Raw genomic sequence first — 18,958 nt, 5'->3', positions numbered from 1 at the left:
ACATGTTCCAGCATTAGTGATTCCTCAAAGTGATCTCAATATCTGTGAATTTCCAAAGATGACTGAACACCAGAAAAGGAAGATATTGCTTATTCTTCGCTGGATGAAAAGGGAGAACTACTTTTCATCAAAATCAACAAAGGCTTATGAAGACATTCCAGATGAACACAAACTGTTCAGCAAGGTAGCAATGATAATGACATCTATATTTATGCCAGGACTCCAGACTGCAGTGAACGCCAAGAGGCTGCAAATCACCAAATGGGAGCTGCTGCAGATGATTAATGCAACAATAAAAGGATTCTATGCAATCAGAGAAGAATTGAGAGCCACCAGGCTGATGGCTTTCCAGAGCAGGTATGTCCTGGACCTAATTCCAGCAATGGACGGAGGCGTGTGTTCCAAGTTTGGGCCTTCTTACTATACATTCTTACCATCCCATGATGGAATAAATGGAACCCTGGCATAAGCAATAACTATGCTGACAACCCTGCATACAAAGATGGAAGATGAAGCTGATGAGACAGCAGGAGATGACTGGTTCTCTATCCTATTTTCATGGATTCCAACCTGGCTGGCCAATGCTTTCAAAATACTCGGAGCAATACTTATGTTGGTATTGCTCCGTTTCTGTCTTATAAGGATCATCTTGGGACAGTGCCAGAAAACAGCTAAGAAAGCTATAAGGATGAAGATCATGATTGATATATATGCTGGAACTGGTGAGCAGATGAAAAATGAGGAAAGTACCCATGAGAATATAAAGATAAATAGCCTCCCACCACCAGGAAAGAGTTTCTACTGTCCCAAGGATCATAAAAATATATGTAGGACATTGGATATTTTGTCCACCATCAGTAGACTGCTGCCACATGACTTGGAGTCTGGATGAACATATAAAGAATGCAGGTCACCTGAGGGGATGACAAACATATGGGTCTAAAAGAAACAACAGTATGAAGAGATGATAAAAGGAGAATGAAGAGAAGAATGTAGTGGAGGACTCAACTAGAGGGGGGAATGTAGAGGAGCAGGTGGATGCATTATCCCTAATTCCGCCCCCTCACAGCCATCATACTGGAAAGCAAGAAAAGGGCCCTAAATGGGACTCCATTTGTTATGCCCATGCTGCATTGAGTGTACGAGAGACGATATGCACTCAGAAAACCGTATCGAATGTATCCTTGCACTAAAGGAGTGGAAGTGTGTTGTGTAGAGGGATGTCAGCATGCACCACTGGATATCATGTAGTGCTGAGTGAAATCTGACGTGGGCAGAGTGATCTCATAAAGAAGCTATACGGTGACATACTGAGATGATATGAAAATACTGAAGAGTAATGATGTAACTGAAGTGATAAGAGAAACATGTACGAAACGCTAAAGTAATCATATATACAAAGAAGAAATAAGTAACTTGTTCACCAATAAGTGTAACAGCAATGCAAGGTAGATGAGACACATAGAATCTTGCTATAGAGGAAAATATAATGTGGCAAGGACGGACATGATAGGAAAATGTTTGACGGCTCATGCAAAGATTCAATTTAGCTACCTCAGAAACAGACCAGGGCTGCAGAGTCAGGAGACGCCGTAAAATAGCTTTGTGTGCAAACAAAGAGGATCTATGGTGGCCTTGGATCAATGATGCTATTTCAAGGAATAGCTGCAAAGCACAAAGGGAAGCATCTGGATAAGTCATGGATGTGAGACATATTTATTTTAGATTAAAGAAGAAGGAAACATTTGCAAGAGCCAAAGTATTGAAAAATTAACAATGGATACGGCTCATACAAGATGGAGTGAGCAAGTCTCTAGAGGCCAAGAGGCACAATGACACACAGCATAATCAAATAAAATAGCAATAAATAGGAGGTTGAAATGGACACATTTGTGGTCTCCTCACACAGGATCCAGAAGTCGAAAACAATGGCTAGTCATTAACCTGTGGATAAAGATAGTGATGTGCTGGGGTAGTTCTCCCAGGCACACCAGAGGATGTCTGGGCGTCTGCTGACTCTCAATGGCCCAACTCTCTTCAACAGAATAAATGGAAGACTCATCCAATGGCAAGTTAGAACTGCGATTTATTACAAAAACCAATAGGGATCATACAAGATAATTAGAATTCTCCAGTTCTTCTCAACTCTCCCTGGCGTGCACTCCATTTTTGTACTGCATGATCACCTGGGCCCTTCCCCAAAAAACATATCATTATATGTTTTCTGGGGAAGGATCGGGTATCGAGAGTACTATCACCTATGGAAGTACCTTATAGAGGTCATTCTACTGGTTCTTGCATGTCAGGTGGCTGGTCTGTCCCGTCCCCAAGAAACTGTCTATACATTGTTGCAGAGTAACGGGTTTACTATTGACCCTTGCCCCTTCCAATACACCCCTGAGTTTCTATTCTGTGATTGGCTAGAGCTGCTCTCCCTAGGCCAGGGACTCGATTGAGTTCTCAGCTCGCTGTGCACCTCTTTAACGTGATGTGAACAATTATGTGTCTGTATTGTAACGGTCAGTGTACCACCTTTGCCTATGAGAAATCGCTTTGATGTTGCAACACTTGTTGCTTCTTTCGTCTGGCTTTACTGGGACCAACTCTGCTTTCCCACCATGAGTGAAAGCCCATTGTTTCATTCGGCTGCATCACATGCTTAGGAACCACAAAATCGAGCTCTGCGCTTGTATTTATGAGGATGTATTCTGTTTCTCTGCAGCTGGTCCGTTTGTCATCTGAAGAATGGAATGTGTCTTTGTATCTCTGTCATGAAGTTAGGGTTACAGGCATGCAGGGGTCGCATGCACAGGAGACCTGGGTGGACACTGTCCTGGCGTCTTTGGCACCAGGCTCATGAACAAAAGTAAACAAGAACATCCATTTAACACCAAAACATTTTATTATGGACATAGCACTTCAGATGCATTAACCTTGAACATTCCATCCATTAAGCAGGATGCATTAACCTTGAACATTCCATCCATTAAGCAGCCCCATGTGTATTCTTGGGTGTGGCTTCTAATGGATTGCCTTTGCACATACTCACTCTCTAGGAGTGGCAGGGTGTGGCTGGTAAGCCGGCCCTAATGGCCGTCCCCACAATATCTCAGCTATATAAACTGCCCGATTTTCAAGACAGACGCTTCGCGTTATTCTGCATTTGCAAGCAGCGTGACGCTCATCGTCGCCTGAGGTCTGACTTACCTTTGAAGATCCTGCTTCCTAGACATCCTGCTTCCTGCCAGCATACTTATCAACTGGAGGAAGCTGTTCTTACATGTACATCTCTTTGGCGAACCAAGTATTCATCTTTACACTTTCCAGAACGCCGAAATCTTCATCTTGGCACTGCAGCACAACACGCTCCATCAAAAACACATGCCTTGGAGGCATATATTGATTGTGGAGCTGTGGGTAACTACATTGACCAAGATTTGGCTCTCCGAATAGGCCTTCCTCTCTGACAGAAGCAGAAATCGGAAAACTTCACTGCTGTGGATGGTTCTCAGCTAGCATCTGGCCCGGTGACACAATACACCGAGAAAGTCAATCTTCTGTGTCAGGACGGGCATCAAGAGGACATTACTTTCGATCTTATCGGTGCTCCTCAGTTCCAGGTGATATTGGGAATGCCCTGGCTGCAGACCCACAATCCTCGGATCGACTGGTGAAAAACGAGTTCTGACATTTCCTCATGATTGTGCAGACACATGTTACAAAAAAGATGACACCAATCTGAACCGAAGAAATGAATCGTGTTGGGCCTCATCAGCTCCTAACCGCATGAATACCAAGATTACCAGTATGTCTTCAAAAAAGAGCAAGCCAATGTTCTGCCCCCACACAGACCCAAAGATTGTCAAATAGATCTTGTACCCAGAGCCCAGATCCCTTGCAGCCGAATTTACGCTCTGACAGAACAGGAAAATGAGCATCTTAAAACTTACCTGGATCAGTACCTGGCGAACGGTTTAATTTTCTCGTCCAAGTCACCTGCCTCCTGGCCCTTATTCTTCTTGCCTAAAAAGGAGGGGGACTTAAGAACTTGCATCGACTATAGAGCCATCAATCAGATCACAGTAAACAATCGATATCCTTTACCACTTATACCATAGCTCCTGGACTAAGTGAAACATGCTCAAATATACACAAAACTGGATTTAAGAGGAGCAGGCCATCTTGTAAGAGTAAAAGAGGGAGACAAGTGGAAAACGGCCTTCCGCACGAAGCAAAGCCTCTACCAGGTCATGCCCTTCAGGCTATGCAATGCCGCAGCGGCGTTCAAATTCTTTATGAATGATGTACTCCGTGAACTACTGGATGTTTGCGCTCTTGTTTACATTGACGGCATTCTTATCTACTCAAATTCCATGAAGAATATGTAGGCCATGTCCGGGCAGTGTTAGAGAAGCTTTGACAACACCAATTGTATGCCAAGTTGGAAAAATGTTTTTTCCATGCACGTAACCGAGGTCGACTTTCTCGGTTTCATGCTCACACCACAAGGCGTACATATGGATACACGAAAGGTGGATGCAATCCTCCAATGGCCCTCACCAACATCCATGAAAGAAGTGCAAGGCATGCTCAGATTCTCCAACTTTTACCGTCAGTTTATACCTGGGTTTTCACAAATTGTACATCCAATTACCTCCTTGTTAAAGAAAAATCAAAAGTTCCATTGGTCGACAGAAGCTGAAGAAGCCTTCCAGAAGATGAAACTAGCATTCACTACAGCACCAGTCCTTCGACACCCACGACCAGACCTACCTTACATAGTTGAGACAGATGCTTCAAAAATAGCCATGGGAGCAGCGAGACCCTGAAACAGGACAACTACACCCCGTTGTATTCTGGTCCCGCAAATTTTCAGCCCCTGAGTTGAACTACGCAATCACAGATAAGGAATTACTGGCGATTAAAGCAGCATTCAAGGCCTGGAGACATTACCTTCTTGGGGCGAGACATACGGTCACTGTCATCATGGACCACCGTAACGTGCAATACTTGGAAAACACCAAAGCACAATCCTCGCGTCAACTTCGTTGGGCTCTCTTTTTCATGGAATACGATTTTATTATCACTTGTAGACCTGGAGTACGCAATGGAAAAGCAGACTCTCTATCACGCATGAATGAAGAAAAAGTGGCTTTTACAGCATCCGACCCCGTGGCCATAATTGCTGAGGAAAGGATTCAAACCAGAATAGCTGCCACCATGTGTGTGGATGACCAAAGAACCAGTTTGCAATCCCTGATGGATCAATCAACACAACAGGAATGGCTGTTAAAAGGTGACCAGTACACCATCAAAGACAATCTACCATATTTCCAAGGACGATTATATGTCCAAGACCAAGAACTGCAAAAGCAAATCATCACAAATTACCACGATTCATTAGTGGAAGGACACCCAGTAATAGCCAAAACTCAGGCTAAGGTAAAACAAAACTACTGGTGGCCAACCTGGCGAAAAGACATTACCCAATGTATTGAAACTTGCGGTGTCTGTGCACAACACAAGTCTCAAAAACAGAACCCTGCTGGCTTCCTACATCCCCTAACAGTACCGCCAGCACCTTGGCATACCCTGTCAATGGACTTCATCAAAGATCTTCCACCCTGCAATGGATACAACACCATATGAGTCGTGGGTTTGTTCTCCAAAATGGCCGATTCCATCCCTCTGAAGGGACTCCCAACTGTGTCAACTCTTGCTTCTGTGTTCCTAGAGCAAATTGTTCTATTGCATGGATTTCCATCAATATTAGTATCTGATCACGGAACGCAATTTGTTTCTGCCTTTTGGAGAAAGTGCTGTACGATTGCCAAAATCGTTCTCCGGTTGTCCACAAGCCATCACACTTAAACTGATGGGCAAACTGAACGAACCAACCAAACTTTAGAGCAATATTTCAGGTGTATGTTGCAACAGTCTGAGGATTCTTGGGAAAATATACTTTAGATAGCTGAGTATGCATACAACAACTCAGTTCACACAAGTACAGGGCAAACTCCATTCTACACTGTGCACGGAACACATACGAGGACTCATTATTTGATCCACCCGATACCCTGGAAATGCCAGCCATAAAACACTTGCATAAAACCATCACTCAGGTTCTTAAGGAGACGACAGAGCATCTGACCAAGGCTAAGGAAAGACAAAAACTGTTTGCTGATCGACATCGGAAGGAAGCTCCGCCTACCAGATTGGAGAAAAGGTGTGGTTAGCATCCAAATATATTCCCCTGAAGGGCCCAAGAGCTTTCCGCCCAAGCTACCTGTGCCCCTGTACTATAAAGTCCATAATCAATCCTGTCACCATGAAATTGGAGTTCCCATCTCAAATGAAAATTCACCCCATATTTCATGTCTCTCTCCTCAAACCAATGAAGTCCAATACATGGCTTAGTTCTCTGCCAGAGCCTGAAGTAATAGATGGAGAACCAGAACATGGAGTCAAATCCATCCTGGACTCCAAGGTGGTTCGATCAAAATTGTATTACCTAATTGACTGGAAAAGTTACGGACCTCAAGACCGAATTTGGGAAACCAGTGAAGACATCCATGCTCCGCATTTAATCAGACAGTTCCATCGCAATAATCCCACCAAACCAGGACTGGGAGGAGAACCACCCTTGAGAGGGGCCTTGAGGGGCAGTGCTGTCATTGGGCCTCATCACGAGTTGGGCAGTAACGCTGGCGTTAATAGCGCCGGCGCTATCTGCCCTCCCGCCAAACCCCCCGGATCACAGGTTTGGCGATAATGGAATTCCCCATTCCCCACTGAGCCCATTCGGGAATGCCCCATTCCCCATTGGGCTCAATGGGGAATTTTCGCGCTCATACCGCCGGCGGATTTCCCGCCGGCGGTATGAGCGCAAATTTTCTGCAGATTTCCCCCCAGCTCAGAGCTGGGGAGAAATCTGCTGAAGCCCTGATTTGGCGGACCCTTAAATCCAGCGGTAATAGCGTGACCGCCGGATTTAAGGGTTACCGCCAAACTCTTATTATGGACACAACACTTCAGATGCATTAACCTTGAAAAGTCCATCCATTAAGCAGGATGCATTAACCTTGAACATTCCATCCTTTAAGCAGCCCCAAGTGTATTCTTGGGTGTGGCTGGTAATGGATTGCCTTCGCACGTGCTCACTCTCTAGGAGTGGCAGGGTGTGGCTGGTAAGCTGGCCCTAATGGGCGTGCCCACTATATCAGCTATATGAGCTGCCCAGATCCTCAAGACAGACGCTTCGCGTTATTCTGCACTTGCAAGCAGCGTAACGCTCACTGTCGCCTGAGGTCAGATTTACCTTTGAAAATCCTGCTTCCTGGACATCCTGCTTCCTGCCAGCATACTTACCAACTAGAGGAAGCTGTTCTTACCTGTACATCTCTTCGGCAAACCAAGTATTCATCTTTACGACATCAGAATGCCGAAATCTTCATCTTGGCACCACAGCACGACTCTCTCCATCGTCAACAGCAGCGCCTGCAGGAAAAACAGAAGACAAGGTTAGACATCGAAAAAACAGTCAGTTTAAGGTTGCGCTTCACCATACTTTGTGCTTTTCCTTAAACCATCACTTACCTGCTGTCGAACATTGCGTTAGCATCCATCTTCCATCCGGCCGCGTATCGCATCTCACAACTGTATGTATTGAGGCCACATTTCCATCTAAGAGAAGAAAACAGAAGAGAGACATTATTGTGGGAATAAATAGGAGCAACATATGGACATTAAACAGAACCAACAGCATCAAAAGAGCTCAAGAAAGACTTAACAATCATAAGGAGAAGCATAGTCGAAGCTGGACTGGATTAATCCTTATCAGGGATCAGTGAAGGAACTAGATCCCATTCGACGCACCCCTGCCAGAAGTAGCATGATGGAGAGCTTATCTTCCATAATTCACAGGTGAGCTTTATGGGCCCGCGTAGGCTCACAGAAACCATATTTTGGGTGAAGGGTTCGAGAGGTACAACAATCACAGATTGGTGCACTCACACACTCTTTTATCTCCACTCAGGTGCAGTATTACCACGTACCACCGCTCACAGCTTTTATACTGAGGGAGAGGCCTGAAGGGGGTGATTCAAGTTCAGGCAGGGCTGCAACCGTGCCCTAACCCCTCCGCAGAGACCAGGTGAGCGTAATAATCTCTGACCTTAGCTGTGAGCCTGCTTCGGGATCTGTGCAGCTTAAATCAGCTCTCTTCGTCTCAGGCTCTGTGGCTTTGAGGCCTTCTGTAATTTTTCTTAAACTTCATGATATGTTTCTACATGCTCTTTTTATACTAGGCACATTTGGACCTATCAGGCTCTATATATACTCCTTTAGTTCCATAGGATTATTTAGCATAAGCATCTGCAAGCTTGCTCAGGATCTCTTATTTGCCTTGCGTATCTCTGTTACAGCATTTGGCTAATATCTGTCCTCTAGTTATAGAACTGTGTAAGCATGTTCTTCGTGTATACAAATGCGTGTCTATGTAATGCGGTGCAGGACTGCGAGTGTGCTTCATGACTAATGCTTCTACGTCGTGGTGTCACTAGTGACGTCAGCATCGTGGCTTCTTGGTGCTTAATCGAGACTGTCCATCAAGGTGTTTCCATCAACAATCTGTTTCGTCCTCTAGGGCCGTGAAGACATGTACCAGATTCGGTTTTGTGGCTGGCTGAGAGACTACCTTTTTGTGTATTTGTCAATCATTGATGCACTCAGGGTTCGTCTGAAATAAGATGGGTGGCTGTCAGCGTTTCTGGCTATTAGTCTTGCCATGAACCTGAGGGTGAGGAGAGGCATTCTTGGGACCCTCTCTTCAGATGTGCTTACACTCCCTACAAGGTCAACTACTAATGGGAAACTCTGGCTCATGGCCGGACTGATCAGAGATGATGTACTACTTGGGAAAATGGGGAGTAATGTGACGAGACTCAAGCACCTGGGTTTCGTTTTGCTTAAGTGCTGCTAGCCAAGCTGAAAGTCCAAGGTTGGGTGGGAATTCCAACCAATCAGTGGGTCTATGGGGCAGCCTGCTATACAATGTTGCATAGACCAATCTGCTGCCATGTTGTCTGCTATAATCAGTATTATACGTATTTAGAGGTAGTTCAAGGCATGCCTCACAGATAAGAGACAGCCAATGAAGTGCTAACCCATATGTATTCTATAGATATGTTCCCCTAATCCCCTAACCAATACCTCCCGTTGATAGTTTTTTTAGTTTGCCACGCAGGATGATGTCATAGAAGACACATACCGGGGTATAAAACCTCTGTTTAATCACGTTTGTGTGTGAGTCCGCAAGCATCACCGATGTCTGCCAGTTGACCCTACTTTATTAAAATGAGAATAAAGTAGAGCCATAATTTTTGAGTCGGTCCTGTTATTTGGTCTGAGATCTTTATTGGTAATTCCATCTAGCACAAGAGACGCTTCAAGGTACTAGAGCACACTAGCAGCCCCACACTCATCCACGTTCACCCCAAGAAACACTTCCTACCTTATCTCATCCCAGTTCCCCACACCTAAACCTAATTGACAAATCCCGGAACCATAAAATGGCAAGAGCTGAGCATGTACTGGTTGCCAAATGTCCGGCAAATAAACATCTAATGCATATACAAGAGCCACGCCGGCTGGCTTTGGCAATATGTGTTCTTTTGAGTGGGGGCTCAAATAAGAGTTTGTGTTTAACACCGGAGAACAAAAAACGAACGGATCAACATTGAGTGAAAACGTAGGCGTTTGCACTGGCTGCGTTAGGCTTCAGCTCTGCCCCCACACGTTTGGTTGACTCATGGGAAATCGTCAGCTTGCACGGACAAGACACGAGAGGAGCGTGCTGTGTCAAGCTCACTATCCAAGAAGCCGCTGCTCACCCGGCCCGGAAGTGACTTTTTAGCAGTATTGTTGTAGACAAACATCCTTACTCTATGATAGGAAACTATTTTGCCTAGGAAACAATTGCGGATGGGGCTTGAAACAACATTCTACAGTTGTTGTGGTTAATAAAAAATCCCCCAAATCCAACAACTGCAATGACAAGCCAGAGCATTGCGGTAACAGAAAACCATGCTCCCCAGCTGGCTACGATTTCCAGGCTCCTGTAAGTACTGTGGCCAGGGCAGAGTGGGGCTTAAACAGATCGGGCCTTCGTGGGCCAAGAGAAGGGGAGGCTCTAGGGCTGGCCTCTTTCTGGCTCAGGGCTACAGCTGCGTGTGACCACTAACCCGTCCCCTTTCCCTCCTCAGCCAAAAGTGGCCTCAAAGGAGACAAAACGATTAAAATCTACATTAGCATAACAAAGGGACCTGTGAGACTTTAAGCAGCATCCCCCTCCTACAGTGAAAATTGTAAACATAGTCGCCTGCTTCTACACAGATCTCTTTTTTTCTTGGGGTACGGGTAGATTTCTTTGTTGGCTGCTTGTTGCTGAGATCTGTGCTTACCCAGTAGACAGCATGTTCAAGTCCAAGTAGCGCAAATCAGTTTTTCTACTAGTGCCAGATTACAGAAACTTTGCACTGGTGCAAGTGCAAAAGTGCACGGTATTAGCACTAGGGCAAACTTGCCCTATGTTTAAAAACACTTGGACATATTCAAAAACCTTTCCACCGTGACAAGTGCCGGTTGGCATGGGACAAGCACCAGGGCAAAAATTGCCCAGTTCAAAAAAGGTAAATTTTCAGTGCATTTTTGCACTAGTGCAAAGTGTGCCCTAGTGCTACTACCAACTGGTAGTAGTACTAGGGCAAACTTTGCCCTGTTACAAAAATGCATTGCAAATGTATCTTTTGTGTACCAGGGCAATTGTTTGCCCCTGTGTTTATAACATGCCAAACTGCACTTGTCATAGTGCAAAAGTTTTCTTATATGTCCCAGTCTTTTAAGAAATGGAGCAAACTTTGCCCAAGTGCCAATACCGTGCAACTTTGCACTTGCGCTAGTGCGAATTTTCTGTAATTCGGCCCCTGGTTGTTAAGGCAATGGGCACTATTAAAAAGGCTAATATCAAGACCAGTGCTGTAAACCGGGGTAAGAAGTACTATATAAAACAACCTATTATCCCTTATGTTTTTTCTTGCCATGGCTTGTGTCCACTGCTGTCTGATTCAGAGGTAAGTGTTTGAGAGAGGACATTCCATGTACTACACACACAGCCATGCTAGACATGTGCAGAAGTCTTCTATTCGTGTGCCACTGCTTAATAGCGCACAGGGATTCGCAGTGTTGTGTATGCAGAGGAGCTGCTGGTGGTCCGCCAGTCTGACCCAGTACTGTGGGTGTTATTTAGCTATATACCATGGAGTACTGTGCTACTGTGTCGAAGCAGACGGGCAGGCCTGGCCTACGTTATCATCACATTCCTGTCAGACGTGTTTGTTGCCAACGTTCCTGGCAGAGACATCCCACTTACCCTGAGATACACAGACATACTGTAGCTAGTTGTGACATTGGCATTGACTGGAATTGTATAAAGCATCATAACCTAGCGAAGCAACGCATAGGTTGGAACTTTGCCCCGCCAGAATTCCCGCCTCCTACAACCTGCTGGCAGCAAAGCAGCCAGGGATGTTCTGAGAATACTTCACCGTGCTCCTGTTAACAGCAAGACGTTTAACGCCCAATCGGGACTGCAAGCATGTAAGTTGTATTTGATTTCCAATGGGGAATGCATTTAATGATTTAAGTTGTGCAGTGTTTTGAAAGGCGTGCCTGTATGTGATTTGGGGAGAGGTAGGGGGTGGGCAAAGAGTCATTGAAATATTTTCCATTTCAGCCAGAGCACTGACATTTCCCAAGGCCATGCATGTGAAGACCATGCAGTCCTGTTTCTTTCCCTTGGATTCTGGGATTTGTAGTTTGTCCTCTCTCAGTTGAAATTGAGAAAACTAAAAGTCCCAGAATGCCAAGCACAATCAGGACCAAATAGCTTTCTCATGCGTGAAACATGAGAGCTCTGGCTCAGCCCTTTATTATTGTGCTTTCCTCCTTTTTCATAACTAATGGGAATCACCCCCTTTCGAATAACTGTCCATACTTTAATGTTACAATCCGAACTTCACTTTGCCGTGTTTATTTTTTAATTGTTCACGTATTGTTGCTTTTGTAATTCCAACTCGTTTTGGTGAAATCAGAACAGGCCCGCAGGTACCCAGCGATGTGGATTGGTGGGGTTGCTCCAACCTAACAATTTGGCACACAGGCATCAAACGCTGATGCGTGCAGTAGAGTGGAACCTGGGTGCACATATATGTCTGCAGCAGGTGCCTTGACTCGGTGATCTATCTCCATAATGCCAGTCTGTTTTCATTCACCACCAGTAGGTGTTATCTAATGTATCATGTTGTTAAATCGATGTATTGTTGCATTCGAATGCCACCCGGTGTTTTTATGATGGCCATTTAAGGTTCCTAGAAACACTCTGAAGATGGGCCTATGACAATACAACACACCCCAGACCCACTTTTGATGATGTGCAGTTTTATGGGACAGTGTTGTCGATTGGGCAGATTATGGCTTCAGGGTTCATCAACAAGGATCCAGACTATCTACGAATTGTGCTTGCGCCAAAAAAATCGGTAAACAATTCGGCCGTAAAAAAAAAAAAGAGCCGTGATGACAAAAAAATACGAGACAAATACTAAATACCGGTTTGCAGCGTTTATAATAGAAAAAGAGCAAACAGGTTTTGCCCAAATCCATATTATACAAAAATGTTTCCATTATGGCAAACATTGGCCAATTTTGTACTTTTTCTGCGTAACAAAAGGGAATGCACTAAACAGACGCATATCTTACGCAAACTACGCAGTAACAAAACCGCCTGATTTACCTATTCAAACGTTTTTCAATAATAATAACCAATAAGCAAAGCTGATGCCACGCATCCATGGTTTTGCTTAAGCTGCTGCATTGAATAATCTATCCCATGGTGGCTAATAATTAAAGACCAACAGAAACAACACATGAAGTGCAGGTACACAAATGCTTTCATTCTGAATGCCAATCTATGTGTAGCTTTTGTAGTTGGAGTTAGTGTGTGAGGGGTGTATTGGGTGGGTAAGTGAATGAATAGACTTATATAACACTTATACGGTAAAATAGCTCAGCGGGTTAAGCGCTCACTGCTGCGATCTGAGCGTAATCTTCAGGTCGCAGTTTCGATTCCCTGCAAGGCAAACTCAGCCTTTCATCCTTCTGAGGTCATTAAATGAGTACTAATTTCGGTTGGGTGATATTGTATGTAGATATGTGCTCTGTAAAGCGCTTTGGATTAAATAAACGACACAACATTATATGTCATTGCTATGGAATGAAAGGCTGATGATTCTGAAATAAAAGTATTGGCGCCTACTGCCTATTTGCTAGAGCTGTCTGATATACACAAAGAAATATGAACAAACTATTTATTTTCAATGTGAAAAACTGCACAAGTGAAACAAAGACGCAGTTCTGTTTTGTAGAGAAGAAACAATGTCCAAGAGGGCAGAATCACTCCGTTATCACTTTCACGCCTTATTGCTTCCAGTCATCGTTTAATAATGTTCCGACTCTTCCCGGAATGAATAGCGAGACATGATGAACGCATTGCATTGTGAACTGATATGCGACATGCTGCGTCCATTTCAGGCCAAGCTTTCGCTATTTGTCATTGTGGAAGAATACGTGCACATGCCCGTTGGGTCGTTCTTCACGCGGCTGGAGTGCTGCTGCGCGCAGAGCACGTTTGTTTACGTTGCCTGGAAAAGGGCGCGTGGACGGTTGCCCTTTCAACCCCATCCTGCTGTTGACAGTGGGTCAGTGGCCTTGTACCCTTCCCTTCTACTGCCCATGTCGCGCTGAGGACAGGGCACGGCTGTGGAGTTTGACACTGCAATTACGAGCAGATTTCTTACCTCTGAGGACGGATGCGGGCAGATTTGGCGCGAACGACGCGGGGTTTCAAAACCGACATCCTTTTGGAGGGTGCCACTGTCTGCTTTAAAACGAAACAAGTCACTGGGGCTGAGGGCGGGGCCATCCTAGGTATTGGTATTGCTCCCACTTCAAGACAGAGAAGTCATTTCTCTGCTATGGTGCCCCGCCCCTGGCGCCTTCGACAACAGCCTGTCACACTTCTCAACTGGGAGAGCCCTGAATCTACTTACTTTTAAACAGTCATTAACTTGACGGCGGAGGCTGCAGCAGCAAACATACAAAGGCACTTTGTATTTTTTATTTTACTGTTTAAAGCGCAGACTTGGCTCGAGAGCAGCTGAGCACTGTACATAGCAGGGCTAACCCCTACTGAAGCACCAAAACCTTGACATATATCACATTTTACACCACCCAAATAACCTAGACATACAACAATTTTGATTGGCATAAACATGGTCACTTAATTGGAGCCATCCTAACCAGCGGTCCTAGCCCTGCTCAGTCCACAAGTGTGCCTGGCATACAACCACTTCCCCGGGTGGCCCTTGCCATTCCCGGGGTTTTCACAAACCGATCATCCCTCCTCACTTCCGTTTCCGTTCTAGCTAGAACGGCCCACCTCTGGTATCCAACTTCCAGTCCAGTCACTCCCATAACCTTTGTATGGAGTGAGCACCAGTCCACTGCATTCAGTTGTTGAGGAGTCCCAACTGTCCCTACTGGTGTTAGTGAACGTCGAACCCTGGCTCATGCAGCCAGTGGGTATAGCTCTTGGCAGCGTCCGCAGTGTACATTCTTCTCTAGGATCTGCTGATGCCCAGGCTGCAAAGAGCGTCAGATGGTTCCAGGCAGGCTCTGGGGGCACGTCCCTTCTGCCCCCCCCTCGGGGGAGTGGAGGCGAGCCGGACGCAGGGGTCAGAGGGGCTGCCATGCCAGCTTCCCCCGAGTGCCTCCTGCATGGGCTGGGGCATCCGCTGAGTGTGGGTAACTGGCATTTGGGCTGACATCTATTAACCGTAGCACAGTGGACAAAAGCCTACCGAGGAAAAAGCAATACACACCCCATGATGAAAGCCAAATGCTGAACAGCTTTTAGATGGCCCATGCCTTCAATAATTAGTAAGACTTTAGCTATAAAGCCTGTGAGGTGGGGTGAAAGATGCATGTAATAGAACAGAATCATTAATGACCGCCTTTCAGTCAATCAGAATGTTTAGAGTGCAGTCAATAACTACTGGTATTGACTGTATTCTGAACATTCTTTCTTCAAAAGCAGACAGTGAAACAATAATTTAATTTCCGGGCAATATTCTTTTCAACCAGACACTTCCTCTCTATGAGGACTTGCTTTTTGGCTGCATCATGCTATTTAACACACATAAGAGAAAGCTTAAACATTAGAAAACGCTTTCACTTTCTTCTAGAAAACACGTTTGCTTGTAATTTAAATAATTTACTTACTCAGTTTTCCTGTTTACTCACTCTTGAAGTAACATTTTTGCTTCACTGCTAAAACTCCAAAACATGTGTTGCTACCACTACCATGTGCTAATAGCCTTATAGACCTCACAAGGGGTAATTATTCCCTATATTAATTACCCTTCCTCAACCTACATCCCTTGATTTCACCCCAGGCCATAACTTGGTGGCGGGTCATTATCCCGCATTAACGACCCTCCCTCAGTCTATGAAGCTATGGCCAGCCTCCTGTGCACAGAGGAAGGGTGGGGCGTGTGGGGGGTGGGGGGGGTAACAGGTCAAATGGTTTAATGGCCTGCAGGGAAAAACGAGCCCATCACTGTGCACACAGGGACACACAGAAGCAATATGAAGTGCATGTTTGTCTTTCTCTAGTTTAGTGAAAAGCACCAGTAGTTGGTTCCACAACCCTCCACATGACCAGTGCTTAATTTGTGTGGGTTTACCAAGACTCAACCCTGTCACTTTTTGTCTCAGACTCAGTATGATTACGATGTGGTGTTTTGTCAACTTTATTATTATTACTGTTAGTGGTAGTCATACAAGCAACAACTGTGTCCATGGCAACACACTCTGCATCCTTGGCTGGCTCATTGTAATTTATGAACCTGATGACCGATGCGGATGTAGCAGTGCTATTCATCCATTTTCATGAATAACAATGATTTCGAAGGGGCCAATGATGGGCAACCATGCTGGCCAGGCCCGCCCACTGCTTCAGTAGCCTGCATGACTTGGGTGCAAATCTGCTACTACATTAACAGGCAGAAGTGCCGCAACAGGTTGGGTTGACAACAAGACAGATGGCAGTACACTACAGGGCAGTACCAGGGAAAAGGCCATTGCTGAGCATGAGTGCTTGTCCTGAGTGCCACACTACCAAAGAAGATCGGGCTGCATTCTTTCACAGGAAGGTTCAACAGTTCAGTAATACATTTCTCTGTGTTTGTCCATCAAGTTAACACAGGAGGAACGCAAGTTTGCTTTATTTTTTGTGGTCAGATGGTCAGAAACTTCTACTTGCCACCTACCGAATCATAGAAAAAATGTTGACAATGATGAGTGTTAAACATTGGTTTCACTTCAAGACCCAACTTGTGTGTTTTTTTTAATATTATGTCATGTTGATTTCCATTTGCAAATGACATAGTGCATTCATCAACCACACTGAGCCTGTGTGAGTTGCAACTTTAACCTCAAATATGTTTACACTGTGGGTGGGGAACAGCGGTGGGTGGTGGCAACAGTGACGGTGGGTGTTACAGCCATACTAGAAAATATGTGGGGGCTGGCACGTCTTTATTTCTTTTTATTTTTACAAATTAAGCATAGAGCAATCACACCCTATCAGAGACGCCTCTGTCTAAACCTTATTTTGTTGGCGGTTTTGCGTCCCTTCTTAGTCAAATCCGATTTAAGCACAAACAAAAATGTGGAGAAAAAAAATGAGAAGCCAGTATCATTAGAAAAAGGCGTAGTCAAGATACGATGGAGGAAAGTGAAATGTGAGTAATGCTAAGACAATCAACTAGTTTATATTTTGTCCTCCTTGGTCCCGGCCAGAGAGTATTTGGACCATGAAGTGGAAAGGATGAAGGGTGAAGTAGCCGAATAAAGGGCATTTAAGCAAATACAGAATTTGCTTATGCTTAAGGGCATCAGACACACGTGCACAATCCTTGTGACCATAAGTAAAGAAGCTGCTTCGAGCATTGTGTCCTGCAAAAGTTTACACAAAAGTCCTGTACTAAGGAGCATGAGCTAGAGGAACATAACCTCCTGTCCTGCATGGCCTTTCTTTTTTCCCGTGCATCACCTGGTGTTCTCCAGAACAAACTACATGTGGCTTAGACCTTCGGTTTTCCTAACCTGTCATGCTTGCAAACACTCGCTCACACTTGGACTTGAAGGCGTCAGAGGATCCTTATTGCTTTAAAGCCATCCCCTGTATGTTAAGTCTGTCTTTGCCAGTTATCTTTCTTAGTTGTTAATTATTTACATGTTCACAGTGGGATGAAAGTCTAATAATGGGAAAGACTACCAGTTGCACAAGGCTCATTTCTCGAAGGCCCAGCAATAATTGAAAGCCCTATTACAAAACGTATTCTTCTTGTGGGGCTTTCAACCAAAGGCATCATGGTGCTGGATGACAAGAACAAAGCAACAGCAAGGACTATGCCGAGAAGGGATTTATGCAAACGGTTACGTTTTCAGATGTGCTTTGAATAAGTTAAAATCAGAGGTGGTGCTAAACAGAAGAGGGAGTCGATTCCAAAGCCTAGGATCAGCAACAGAGAAAGCTCGACCACCACAATGTTCGAGGCTGTAGAGAGGATCGACCAGTACGTCCGATGAAGCCGAGCGTACCGACCGTCCAGGAAGATACAGCAACATTTTCTTTTGTAGTGAGAGGCAACCTTTTTGATGGAGCGCACAATGTATTAAGCACAAAGGTTTAAATTGGCTGCATGCAGTAACAGGCAGCCAGTGAAATCCCACCCGAGCCACGGAAATAGGTAGGCCACTAGGTATACCTTTAGCCAAGCGTACCGCCGATTTGTGCATTACCTGCAAACGATTTAATAGATGGGCAGGCTGAGCCAGCATAGTGGCATTGCAATAATCAAGACTGCTATTTAACATAGTGGCAATGACTGGGGCATGGAAGGTGTCAGGAATGAAAGGAATAACTTTCTTCAGTTGTTTTAACTTAAAGAAGCCAGCACTAAAAATAATGCAAATCTGGATGTCGGAAGAAACAATGGCTGAAATCTTGAAGACAAGATGTTTTACCAGCTTCACAGAAACTAGGAAACAGACTGAAAATGGGAAGACACAAAGGCCCTTAACCACATCAAAACAGGGCCAGAAATCCCATATATATATATATATATATATATATATATATATATATATATATATATATATATATATTATATATATTTATTCACTGAAAAAACGTTGTTAAAGGGACGTTATGATTAAGTTGCACTAACAAAAACCCTTGAAATTGTTAGGCTACTTACCTGGGGGGTGGCGAGACGCTGCCGGTCTTGGCGAATCTATCCGAGGTTTCAGTTAGTAGGGAGAGGAGTCTCCCGACGTCCGAAGCCTCGGATTGTTGTTGGCGCGTGCAGGCACCGCAACACGCGGAGTCCGGCGGCTTGCGTTTCAAGCCTCGTTGTCGCACCGGGGCTGAGTGGCTGCGCATGCACGATGCAGCCTGCGCTCCAAGCCTCGGCTTCATGCTGAGGGACGTAAATAGCGGCTATGTCAGTAAACGAATCGCGTCTTAACGCGGTTCGTTCCTGACCAGCCGTAGCAGCGCTTGCCTTCAGTTCACCTTCCAAACCAGTTTCCAACTTCGGATTTCCCTGCACTCTGGCTTCCCTTCCTTGCCTGCCTTGCCTGGTTCCTGTTTTTCTCTGGCAGGCCCTCTGACCCTAGCACCTCCTGGATCTCTGTGGGGTTCCCTTCTTTCCTGCCTGATCTGGAATCAGCCTCCTTGCCTTCTTGATTGGTCCCAGACCTTGCCTAGCCTTTGGCT

The 18,958-nt window shown here is 45.1% G+C and overlaps 1 protein-coding gene across 3 annotated transcripts in view; it reads left to right on the top strand.

Annotated features, from left to right (window-relative positions):
• The window catches only part of OTC (ornithine transcarbamylase), a 299,169-nt gene that overhangs the window by 83,921 nt on the left and 196,290 nt on the right, over window positions 1-18,958 (top strand). Inside the window, exon 1 of one of the 3 annotated variants that reach the window (XM_069637361.1) lies at window positions 10,005-10,117. The exons of 1 other annotated variant lie outside the window; for it this stretch is intronic. In XM_069637361.1, the coding sequence (XP_069493462.1) occupies window positions 10,050-10,117 (68 nt within the window). In that variant the 5' untranslated portion in view covers window positions 10,005-10,049. Of the gene's footprint in view, window positions 1-10,004; window positions 10,118-11,485; window positions 11,656-18,958 lie in introns of those variants that run through there. One more of the 3 variants, XM_069637362.1, reaches the window with a different exon arrangement.

The sequence above is a fragment of the Ambystoma mexicanum genome, chromosome 7p (genome assembly GCF_040938575.1).
Source record: "Ambystoma mexicanum isolate Mex_15411 chromosome 7p, UKY_AmexF1_1, whole genome shotgun sequence".
Lineage (NCBI taxonomy): Eukaryota > Metazoa > Chordata > Amphibia > Caudata > Ambystomatidae > Ambystoma > Ambystoma mexicanum.
The sequence above is the reverse complement of the archived record's forward strand: the minus strand, read 5'-3'. Positions and strand labels throughout refer to the sequence as shown.